Source organism: Mustela nigripes, chromosome 14, assembly GCF_022355385.1.
Source record: "Mustela nigripes isolate SB6536 chromosome 14, MUSNIG.SB6536, whole genome shotgun sequence".
NCBI classification, from domain to species: Eukaryota; Metazoa; Chordata; class Mammalia; order Carnivora; family Mustelidae; genus Mustela; species Mustela nigripes.
The window spans coordinates 47,265,837-47,278,408 of record NC_081570.1 but is presented as its reverse complement, the minus strand read 5'-3'; the positions used below and the strand labels follow the sequence as shown (position 1 = coordinate 47,278,408).

The window sequence follows — 12,572 nt, the reverse complement described above, 5'->3', positions numbered from 1 at the left end:
ATCAGTGGGTTAAGCCGCTGCCTTCGGCTCAGGTCATGATCTCAGGGTCCTGGGATCAAGTCCCACATCGGGCTCTCTGCTCAGCAGGGAGCCTGCTTCCTTCTCTCTCTCTATGCCTGCCTCTCTGCCTACTTGTGATCTCTGTCTGTCAAATAAATAAATAAAATCTTTAAAAAAAAATATTCAGTACAAAAGGAAATTTGTACTGCTTTTAGTGCCACTTTTTTAACTTAGAAAAGTATTCTTACTACCAAACAGAGCTGTATGGTACACGCGCACTTGCGTGTGTGTGTGTGTTTTCATGGTTTTCCACCAGTACAGACTGAAAACACATTATTTTTTATTCTTATATTTGACTTTCATTAAGAATAGGAATTGCTTGCCTGGATTCATACCCCAGCTCTGACATTTACTGGTTATTTTATTTTGGGCAGAACACTTAGCCTCTCTCATTCCCTTTTGCCACATCTCTAAAATGAGAAAAAATTACTACATTGCTGGGGCACCTGGGTGGCTTAGTCAGTTAAGCATCTGACTTCAGCTCAGGTCATGATCTCAGAGTCCTGGGACTGAGGCCTGTGTCATCATCACCACACTCAGCAGAAGTCTGCTTCTGTCATCTTTAAAAAAAATTACTACCTTGCTTACAGAGGAGTTGTAAAAACTGCTGGTAATATATGTCAGGTGCTTAGCAAATAATAGATCTTCAATAGGTAGTTGTGATTATATTGTTGTCGATGCTTATTAAGTAATTGAGCATATCAAGTAAATTATAGGCATCACCAAAAGGAGTTTGCTTAATAGCTTGTGTTCTGTGATGTGTCACTCTCCTAAGTTTTTGGAGGGAAAAAGTAAAATGGAGGAGAATTGAAATGTGAAAAAAAAAAAAAATCCACCTGAAAAAAAATGGGGTAAAGGCCTTTTTAGAAATACTGACAAAGTACGCTTATATTGTAAGGAAGTACAGTCGTGATGTTTTTTCCTTTCATTTTTTTTCATGCCTTCTGATTTGCTGGCATTGTATTTACTCAAAAAACCTTATACTGACAGAAACTTAGTTGAGAGGCAGTATATTGTAAAGTTAATAAGAGAAACTCGAGCCACAACTGCCTGGGTTTAGATCCTGACTCTGCTTCTTTGTGATTATATATATGCTAATGAACAGGTTATGTTCTTATTTTAGGAATAGTACTGGTAGCTGGTTCTCTTAAGTGGCCTTATATATGTGAACCACCTTAAGCCTGTCATGTAGTAAGCATTATGTAAGTTTTACCATTATTTTTATGGTATTGACTTCTGGTAATGAATCAGCTGAGCTTTTCTTTTAATACACGGCAAATAAAGTTACTGGGGGATTTTGAAGGTTATGTGAGAAATTTCCAAGTAGGCTCATCCATGATACTTTTCCTTTCTAGCTGTGTGCATCGTATCCACCCCTTGGGCTCCTCTCCTCCAGAGTTTAGCTTGGCAGAGAAGTGCAATTGCTGCTTCTCCAGAGTTAGCCCTATTCCCTGGCTCGTGTTAGATGAGCACTTATAGGGAGGTGAAGTGAATGTGGACTCAGAAGCCAGGCAGACTTGCTGGGGCTTAAAATCCAGCCTCTTCCACTTCACCAGCCTACACAGGTTGTTTCACTGGTCTCAACCTCAGCTTCTTTGTCTGTTAAATAGGAGTAATGCTGCCTACCTTATAGCATTGCTGTAGGCTTAACCTGTGTAAAAATACAAATCACTGGGACGGAACATGTCTTGTTTAGCTTAGCTAAATGTCATTTTAAACTCTTGGTTCTGGCACAGTTTTTAACAATGCCACCTTTCACTCAGAAGGTCTCCTGGCTTGGATATAAATTATGTGATCATCCTGCCTCTCAGTTCCTTACATATAATTGTCATGCAAATGGTACTTTTACTTTTCTTTATTATTATTAATTGCTTGGCATTAATGTGCTTGATGGACCAGGTTCAGCCAGGCAGTAAATATTTAATGAATGCCCACTATGTTTAAAGTGCTGTTCAGCCGGTGTGCCAAGTTGCGAGGGTGAGGATTTTAGGTAATTAAAAGGAGATTGGGGATTTAAGAAATAGTTGATGACAGTCTGCTTCTTTATGCTTTTCTAGGGTTACCTTACAAATTTGAAGTACAGCAGATGCTGGAAGAACCTCAGTGGGGATTAGTGTTTGAAAAGACAAGATGGATAATAGAAAAATATCGGCTCTCCCATAGGTATGTACTGTGGTTTGAGATGTTGCACATCTGCAGTGTTTCTCATTAAATTAGGTTTCAGAGAAAGCCCAAGTTAAATATAAAATTATGATATATGGCATCAGTGACAGTTTATTACAAAACTGATTAGTTTATGGTATTTGTTTCATCAGTCTGTCTTCATATTTCTTCTAACAGCAGTGTCCCTATGGATAAAATCTTTCGCCGGGATTCTGACCTGACTTGTTTGCAGAAAGTAAGCTGCCTTCGTTTTAATTGGTTCTATTGTTCATAGATTCTAAAGCTATTCATCTTGATGTGTTTTCCCATGATGCCAAATGCTTTGTGGATACATTTTCTCTGTGTTTTTTTTATGGCTTTTTCCTTTCAGAAATTAATTTCTAAGAGATAATTAGTAATGCGTTTTGTTGCACACACTTGCATATAGAAATAATACTATTTTAGAATAAATTTGTACTAGCTGGTTAATTTCTTAGCAGATTAATGTACACAGTGGAGAACATTTTTCTCATTTCATTAAATTCAAAAGCACCACGTTTCCATTTAGGTTTAACAATTGATCATTTTCAGTAATAGTAATATAAATCTAATAATTACATTTAGGTGGTCATTTTATTTAACTTTCTGGTAAGAAGTAAGAGTCCTTAATTCTTTCGTTTCACTTTTTGTTTCCATATGTATAGAATTAAAGATCAGTATGGCAACACCTTTTTTTTTTCTTGGTAGCAATTTAAGAAGAGAAAACTTAAACATACTAAGTTTCTTTTTAATATTTTTTACAACCCTTCTATTAAGTCCACTTTGTTCTGTTGGAAGATTAATACGCATATTTTTTTAGGAAACAGCCTCTAGTACCCTAATTTTGAAATTGTAGAGTCCTTTGTATGCACACAGATTTTTATTCTACAGGATTATTTCCCTTGGTAAATGTAACTACTAAAAAAAAAAAAAAGGTCACAAATTTGTCCAAAGTAGAAGGCATCACACTTAAAATCTCAGGTTTGTCTCCTTTTATGAAATCATAAAGGAACTAGCCTAAGCATTTCTCCTACACTCCTACACTCTGGCTGTATGATTATTGATCATAAATTTATCACCAACCATGCTTAAAGAGACTATTTCTCATTTGCGCATTAGAAAATGTGAGATTTGGAAAGAGATACAACAATGATAGTAATGCAAACCCTCATGCTTTTTTTGTGTTTTAAATATAAAATTTTCTTTTTAACTAGCTTTTGGAGTGTCTGAGGAAAACTCTGAGCAAAGTGACTAATTGCTTCATTGCTGAAGAATTCTTAACTCAAATAGAAAATTTATTCCTTTCCAATTATAAAAGCAAGGAAGAGAATGGAGGGACTGAAGAGAACTGTGCTGTGGGTCCAAAGGAATTGTTAATGTAATTATTTTTAAGGAAGATCTTCTGATTTCGACTCCTTCTTTGCAAGTAATAACCTTGAAAGTATTGTAACTCAGCTAATGGTGGCACAACTTTAGTATTTTTTCTCTAGTCATCAAAATCCAAACTTTCCCACATAAATCCTGTGACACTTTTTTTCACACAGCAGTTATCAGAGTGCCGTGTGAAGCAGGGTGTGCCGCAGTCTGCAGTCCCACCATGGCCGGCAGGCGCTGCTGGGGACTCTGAAGGGCTGTCTGTTTTTCTGGTGTATTCAGGTTGATAAATGCAATGTATCTCTAGTATTTATTTCTCCCCAAACTAGTCATTCCACTTTTGGTACCTCGTGTCTGTGTCTCATTAGGAGCACCTCCATTTTTGCCGTGTCTTCTGGTGAGATTTTGTCTCTGGTTGCAAATGAAATGTGGATGGGTGGTCACTGAAGTAATGAACATGGATGAGAACTAGGGGCGCAGTAAATCTAACAACACGCTGCAGGAGGCCAGGGGAGACCTACGGCCAAAGTCTTAAACATAGAGAGGAGACCAACGGAGAGAATCAGATTGCCGGTTTTTCGGTTATAGATCTTTGTTTCCATTTTACTTTATAGCAATAATAATAGAGGCTGTGCCATTGTCTCAGCTAGCTGAAACATTTAATATGGATTTCAGATACATAAAATAATTAACTTCAACTCTATGTCCACTTGGTATGTGTGATAAAACCTCATTTAATCAGAACACAGATAATCATAATTCTCAAACTAGATTTTTTTTCTACTACCTACTGCCAGGAGAAAGAGGCAGATTTTAATAATGCTTAAATATTAAATCGGAGACTTAATTTTAAAAAGAAGAAAACCTTCTAGGACATACTACATATCTAGTCCGGTTTCATATGTTTTCTAAATCTAGAACAGATGTCAGCAAAACTTTTTATGTGAAGGGACAGTTAGACAAAAACTTAGGCTTTTCAGGTCACATACTGTCTCTATCAGACATTCTTTTTTATTTTTTTTTTTTACAGTCCCTAAAAAATGTAAAGTCATTCTTATTACTTCATGAGCCTCACAGAGAATGGGTTGCTGGCCTTTATCTTCCAGTCCCCGCTCTAGAGAATTATAAACATTTGTAATTTATTTTCAGGTATGTGAACCTGAGACACTGAAAGGCCTTATTTACGTCATCTTCAAACAACAACAAAACTTAGAATTATGATTTACATTTAAATATATTTTCAAGTAAAATTAGCAATCTTACTGCCTCATTTGCACAGATAGATTTGAGTTTATTTCTGTGAGCCATAGAGCAATTTATACCCAACCTCCAAGCACTCTTACTAGTAAACAGTTTACACCTTATCTGGATATGGTTCTGTATTTTTACCTTTTTTGGTTGTAATCATTAGCCATGGAAGAATATGGCAGTGTTTGAGGGAGCAGGGAACCAGTTCTAGATGGCTTGCCTATGTCTTGACTCAACCCTGTGACTTCATGGTGGTGGAGTTGGGGGCGTAGGGAATATAAGCTGACTTCTATCTAAATTCTTGTGCACCTGAGGGTTAAGTTATCTTCCTGACAATCTTCCAGGTCTAAAATGCATTTCTCTATATGTAGGTAGGATAAACAATGAAACATAACTTATAACACAGTTACCTTTACGACTGGGGGAGGTAAGAGCTGCAGACCAAACACCGGGAAACCTGAGTCTTCATCCTAATTCTATTACCAACTTCCCTCTGTGGCAGAGATAATGTCATATAATCTGTCTGGGCCCCAGGCTCCTCACCTATATAATCCATAGGTCTAAATTTTATGGCTTTGTTTTTCCTTCCAAATACAGAAAGTCTGCAGTTCTGTGAAAGGTAGTAATTGATTCCTTGGTACTCTTCCTTTTGACACGTTTTTCTCATTGTATGTGTGGCACACATCCTAGAAGTTGGTATGAAATAGCTCTCCTGATTGACATTTCCCTGCAATTTTGATTAATTTCAGTGATGGAAAATAATGGAAATTGCTAAAAATTCTGTTTTCCAATCTGGGTCCCCTGCATGCCATTAGTTAAGATATTTACTAACCTAAGCCATACCGTGAGGAACTCAAAGATGGTAATCCTCAGAGGTTACAGTTTGGAGAGCACAATTTTATAAGTAATACTAACTGAGAATTTTTTTTCTGATGCTAGAGTATGTTTATCTCAAAATATTTTTTTAAAAAGCAGAAACATAAAAATATAAACCCTATTATCTGGAAAACCACAGGTAATATTTTAGTATAAATTCTTCCCCCTTTGTTCCCTTGGGCCGTGTCATTTTAAAGATTTTATTTGCTTATTTGAGAGACAGCACATTCGAGAGCATGAACGGGGGGGGTGGGGGTATAGAGGGAGAAGCGGACTCCCTGCTGGGGAGTGCTGAGATCATGACCTGAACCCAAGGAAGTCGCTTAACCAACTGAACCACCCAGGTGCCTCTGGACCCGGCAATTTTAGAACGTTAAAATTTGTGGTATTTTCTTCCTCTCCTCCCTTGTTCATTCTCCCTGTTTCTCTTTTCTCTTAACATATTCTTAAAACATTTTTGCCACTGCAGGTGCCCACATTCCTGTCACTGCCAACTTGGGCTACTTAGGGTAGTCAGAGCCAGGACCTTGGAGAAGCACAGAAGTCTGGAACTGAGAGGCAGTATAACATGGGAGGTTCAGGAGGCAGAGACCCAAAGAAAAACCTACCTTTGATAATGTTTACAGGAGTGGAGACAGGACCTGGATGCATCCAGATCTCTTAATCCTGATTTGATTCTTAAGATTGCACAATGATAATAAAATAATAAACTTAATTTTTTTTTCTTTTCCTGCTTGGCTGGTGGAATTTTACATTAGTACTTCTCTGATATCAGACTTAGCTCTTTTAAAAATCTAATCCCAAAGTAACATTCAAAAAAGAAAAACCAGTGAATAAAATCATCAAGATCAGACTGTCCTTACCCCTTCAGTATTTTATTCTTGAACTATTTCCAAAGCCACATTAGGTAGGACTTAGACACTTTTGCCTTCTTTGTCTTCCTCCAGAAAAAATTAAAAATTAATTCATTACAACTGCATTTGTATAAAATGAGTCTAATATTGTACATTAACATGTCCTCAACCTAAAAGATTGTTTTTTTCCTTCTGAATTTAAAAAAAATGAAAACATTTTTATTGGCCTTAAAAGTACTGGTGACTGCCTGCCTGGTATCTAATGGTGGCCCTGCCTGTATTCTGAAGGGTAGCTCTGGAAAGCTGGCAGTCATGACCTTGTTGAGCTCTAGACTTAGAGAATTTAGGAGTGTTGCTTAGAAGTAATCATCATCACGAAGAAGATAGGAGGCAGTGATTAGTTTTAGCTTTCAGGTAGATATTTTTGTTCTGACCTGTAATTTATAGTTTTGAAACTCATGCCACATATACTACCACTCCTTTTCTTTCTTCATTTCCCTCAAGCCCCACTCCCCGTTTTTCCCCCACTCCCTCTACTTACCTCTCAGAATACAGGTACAGGATGGCTCATTGAGCATTTGGTGACAGCAAGGCCGGAAGGATAGAGTTGAACAGATCCATTCGTATTTCATGGAAGCTGATTAGTGCTGCCCCAGCCTTCTCTCCAAAACTCACTTCCCCCACAGGAGTGGGGTGAGGTCGGTGATGTGGGTAACAAGCAGGGTCAGAACCTCTGCAGCTGTCTGGGCAGCAGGGCGGTGGCTGCCTCGACAAGCCAGCCTGAGCAGGCCTCCTGCTCTTTGGTTTGCCCTGTTTGTCTTGCTGGGGCCTGATGAGGTGCCTGGAGGACTTGGGGGAAGTGCTGTAGGCAGGATGCTCCAGACTGATTCTTCGCACAGGGACAAGGGGACCTGTGGATACCTGACCACCCGACATACAGCTCCCTAGCTCGGGTCATCAACAGGCATTCAGTGGATGAGTTTCTTAGTAGGAATTAAGTAAGGGTACCCCAATTTGGAATTTTTTCACCTACACGGCCCTCTACCAATAACAAGACACTGTAAGTCCAGATTCCTACATCGTGGCATTTGGGAAAACTTAACTTCACCCAAGCACAAAGGAAAAAGCACATTTTTATCATCATCTCTATCAGGATTAATACAATTTTAACAAACTTGATCAGTATTCCCAGCTTACCAGCAGTTAAGAATTTTCTTACAGATTAATATCCTATTTTGCAATATTTCCAGAAAATCACTGTGGAGAATAATGTCATATACTTTTAACTTACTCAAATCCTGACCTTTTCTCAAATGGTTTTATGTGTGCTGTTCTTTAAAACTCTCTTTTCTCTGTTTTGACATTTGCCCTGTAATTTGTGCTTTCCAGCATTTTCTGAATCTTGTAGGCTACCTTAAATTCTTTCTGGAACAAGGCAGAGAATAAATATGTTAACCCCCTAAATCAGGAGAAAATAAAAATTTCCCAGATAAGCTGTGATTATACTAGATGCTGTATACCAAACTAAATTCGAGAAGGTAAAATTAACTCATGGTATCTGGGTTGTTTGTATTTTCTTCTTTTGAATATATTTATGAATATATTCATAAGAACTTTAATTTCAGGGAAAAATGCCTTATGTGCTATCTTTGAGGTTTCCTAGAGTAGTCTCTTAGGCTTTAAGAGGAATGTTAAATATGATTTCATAGATTGTACTCCTGTTTCATAGTTTTGCCATAGAACATTTGTTTTGAGCTATGAATTATAAAATGGTATTTAGAATCCAGCATGATTAAATAGACTAGTCATAGATCTTTAAATTTATGGATTTAATATGTAAATTGTAAATTGTGTATTATGTATAAGTATCATATAAGTTTACTATGATTATTGATAAACCTGTTGCGCTGCTGTTTTCCCCAAATGTTATTAGTGTTTATGGATTTCTTTTATTACTTTGAATTTTGGAATGTTCTGTAATGGAATATAATGACTTAAACTATTTTGTTCATTTAAATATGATACCACATTTTCAAATCTGTATTAAAGAATATTGTAAATATTAATGTTTATACAGCTTTGAAACCTTTTCCTTGAAATGGTTGAACTCCTCCCTGTACTAAACAATGACATAAAATATCTGATTTTAAGCTTTGAGATTTTAGCTTGTGGTAACAATTAAAAGAAAACATTCTGAAGATTCTATATAAATAAAATTTTGGAAAAAAAGTGAACTGTTTGGTCTCTTTCTAAAGTTTTAGCAGCATACACATTGAAATGCAAATATGCCTCATTAATTCAAACATTGGTTGAGTGTCTATTATGTTGAGTATTGTAGGGGCCACAAAGATGAGTAAATCTTGATTTCGTCCCATAAGAAACCCATTACCTAGTAAGTAAGTGGGAGATCCATAAAACCCAACCCAGGTAAGACACTAAGATGCAAATTGAAATTGATTATAAATGCTTGTAAAAGACTTCAAAGGTAATAGGTGTTTGTTTTTGTTGTTATTGTTTTTCTCTTAAAAGATTTTATTTTCTATTTATTTGAGAGCGAGAGAACGATCCCAGGACTCCGGGATCATGACCTGAGCCAAAGGCAGACACCTAGCCTGCTAATCTATCCAGGCACCCCGGTAATAGGTGTTAAGACAAATGAGAAATCATTCTCTAGAATGTGAGGGGTGAGACTGATTTCTTGGAAGAGATCTACCTTTAAACATCCTAACAGGATTTGGTTAAGTGACATCTGGGGAGAGATGTTCTAGAGGGAAGTGACTTTAGCACAGGTGTGGGGATGAGGAGTGGGAAGTACTTGAGAATGGTAAGTTTTGGCCAGAGGGTAGAGTATATGTAGACACTCATTAGGTAATTCACACTGAGTCAACTAAGGAGGCAAAAGGTATAAAGAGGAAAATCTCACCTTAAAATCAGAATTAACTCACTCACTGTCCTTCCTAGTCTTTTCTTAGCATATACAAAACTTGAAGGAGGACTTTTCTTCTATTCCGACTTGTCTGTACTATCTAATTGATGAAGTTGTTCTTCCCTACTTATCTGTTAACGCAGGCGAAAGACCCTGTGGTCAAAGCATCCCATGTGGGGACAGAAACTACGCCTCAAATAACAGGGGCTGCCCTGACACCAACAAGACCCCATTTGATTGACCCCAAGATAATGATCGATGTCACCCTTACTGCCCACCTGCTCGTACCCATCCACTTTGCCCCATGTTTTCCTGATGGGCACCTAGAAGTATTTTCAGCACTTTGGAGACAGACTTGGAGCCACTAGTGTGAAGTCTCCCGGTGTTGGCCTCACTGAAATAACTCCTTTCTGGTTTCACCACCATTCGTCTCTCTGCTTTGGATTTTGTCAGCAGTGAGTGGCTGAAACTGGTCTGTCTGGGACCCTGGGAGCCAGAGCTCTTGCACCCCTGCACCCCAGTTGCAATTTTTTAAAAGATTTTATGTTTTTTGAGAGAGAGTGAACGGGAGAGGGCACAAGTTGGGGGGGGGGGGTGGAGAAGCAGACTCCCCGCTGAGCAGGGAGCAGCATGTGGGGCTTGATTCAAGGACTGCAATCAGGTCCTGAGCCAAAGGCAGACACTGAATTGAGCCACCCGGGTGCCCCCCAGCTGCAATTCTTGGCAAGCCATCCAGGAGCTGTATTTTCAGTTTGCCCACCCCCCTGGACACTCCCCATTGGAGCAGTGGGTTTGGGCAGCACCAGGGGCTGTGCTGTTTCCCCAGCCAGTGGCTGTGGTAGGTCAGAATCAGCTGCTCATGGTGACTCCACCAGGATGTGAGGACAGGAAGTCCTGGGCAGCTGCTGAAACCTGTTTTGTTGCAGGACGTTCCTGCTTGCCCTGAGCTGTATCGACTGCCTTCAGTGCATTTGGTGAAGCAGAGAAATGAGTTGAAGAATCAGTGGGTCCTAGACATTGGCTCCTGGTAAGTTCCCCAGGAGTGCACACTGGAACCCATTGTTCCTTGGTTCCCTGCTGTTGGTTTCTTCTGAACCATTTGTTCAGGCTGGCGTCGCTTGAGTTGTGGCAGGAGCTGATCTAATTTGTGAAGGTATCCTTGAGAAAAGGAGTGGACGTGAAGGAAGCCAGGGTACGCATTTGGGGAGATCTCTGTTGGAGTGTGTGTGTGTGTGTGTGTGTGTGTGTGTGTGTGTGTGTACAAGATGGGGGATGCTAACTACCCCCTCCCAAAGTCCTCTGGAGAGAGTACTGGCTAACTGGTCTACGTTTGGTTAGAACCCTGTGACTAAGGAGATGGTTTCTTTACTGCAACACTGCCTGACCCGTACATGTGAAGCTCAGAGGAAGCATGGCCACTGCATAGCTCTCTGGTATTCCTTCCTCTCATTCAGTTGCCTCCACATGGGTGGGTGGGGAGGGTTGGTTTGGCTTTCTTAGTTTGACTAGGAAGCCCTTGGGTTCTGTCAGTGAAGCTCTGACTTTCGGGGTCAGATTTTGTGTTTCTTCCCTGTCCTTTCTGAACTTTTGCCTAGGAAGATGGGGAATACTCCTTCTGTTCCCAAAGAAAGTGCATTAGAGCATATTTTGAATAATTGGTGCAAAGGGCTGAAAATCACCCAAACAGCCTGTTTAGCAGGAGGGAGAAACAAGAGACAGAGACTAAGGAGTATCAGTCCAAACTTTGAACCCACCTCCAGCCTAGTCAGTGGCGCCCTTGCCCCTCCCCTCTCCCTGCCCCCCCCCATGTCTGCACCCTCACCCCTGCCTCGTAGCTGGCTCCTACCATTGCTCCTGCTCCTCCTACCATCACTACTGGCGAGCAAAAGCATCCATCTCGTTATGAGGCTCAAGCTGGAGCACCTCCCAATCAGCATGAAAGGGCCCAAGGACTCAGAGTGCCCACCTCAGATTTCCCCACAGGAGCCCCGGGGAAAATAGACGTTTGGTCTATTTTAGAATAGATTGGGGAATAGATGAACACACACTGGACACAGATGTAATGTATCAGCATTAACGTTAACTTAAGTTTGCTGGCTTAATTAAAATAGGCATGTCTTTTGGAGTTACCAACATCGAATATAATACAGAGAATCAACTTCTCTTCTACCTGAACTAAATTCATATTTTATCTGTTGCAATTTGACTTAAAATAATGGTTACTTCTGTCTGTTTCTTAAAGCTGAATGGGTAATTGTTAAGAGCAAGTAGGTTGACTAAAAGGTTTATAGTTTTCAGCATCTTTGGTAACCTCAGACTTTGAAGTTTTGCTAGGTTAAGTAAGAACTCAGTGGGTGGCTAAATTTTTTCCAAATGAGATAAAATACTGAAACATTCATTACTAAACACAATTTCATCTGCTTTTGGCTTCTTATTACAGAAAAACCAAAGACACTGCATTCAGCTTTATGCTTAATTGAAAGAATGTATTATGGAGAAGCATGTTTCTGGAAATTAGGAAACATATTCAAAAACTTCTGATCTAAAGAATTCTGGTGTAATAGTGCATAGTCAGTCATGACATCGTTTTCACTGGAAACTAAGACTTCTAAGTAAAAGTTCTGATAAACATAATTAAGACTGTCAGGAAATGATAAAGAAAGCAACTTTATATACAAGGAAAGTAAGCTATGATTTGGTAAGAATGGGAATACATTTTTGTGGAAAAGAAAGTAATTTTGTCCTAAAATGAGACTGATTATTTAGAAAGAGAACGCTTAGGACAAAATCTGAATGAAAAAGAAAGTTGTCGAGGTTTGTGAAGTGGAATATTTGGAAAAGAATTTAATGTGTGGTCAGGACTGAAATGGAAATGAATGAATTTTTTAAAATATACTAGTATGAGACTGGGATTTGGGGTTTTTTCTCTGCTAAAACGACAAAGTTCTCTTGAAAGAATTGTTGGTCTGCTCTTGATAAGAAATTATAAGCAAAGTTTTCTTTATCTGCCTAGAAAACCAAAATTTCTATGTTGTCTTATCAGTTTGTTGATT

General features: G+C 39.0%; 1 protein-coding gene across 6 annotated transcripts in view; it reads left to right on the top strand.

Annotated features, from left to right (window-relative positions):
* The window catches only part of MYSM1 (Myb like, SWIRM and MPN domains 1), a 40,417-nt gene extending 33,951 nt beyond the window's left edge, over nt 1-6,466 (top strand). The window contains exons 18-21 of one of the 6 annotated variants that reach the window (XM_059374903.1): nt 2,118-2,223; nt 2,404-2,458; nt 3,456-3,619; nt 6,209-6,466. In XM_059374903.1, coding sequence (XP_059230886.1) covers nt 2,118-2,223; nt 2,404-2,458; nt 3,456-3,619; nt 6,209-6,353 — 470 coding nt within the window. In that variant the 3' untranslated portion in view covers nt 6,354-6,466. Of the gene's footprint in view, nt 1-2,117; nt 2,224-2,400; nt 2,459-3,455 lie in introns of all 6 variants that reach the window. The other 5 variants (XM_059374902.1, XM_059374905.1, XM_059374907.1 and 2 more) reach the window with 5 other exon arrangements.
* The last annotated feature ends 6,106 nt before the right edge of the window (nt 6,467-12,572 follow it).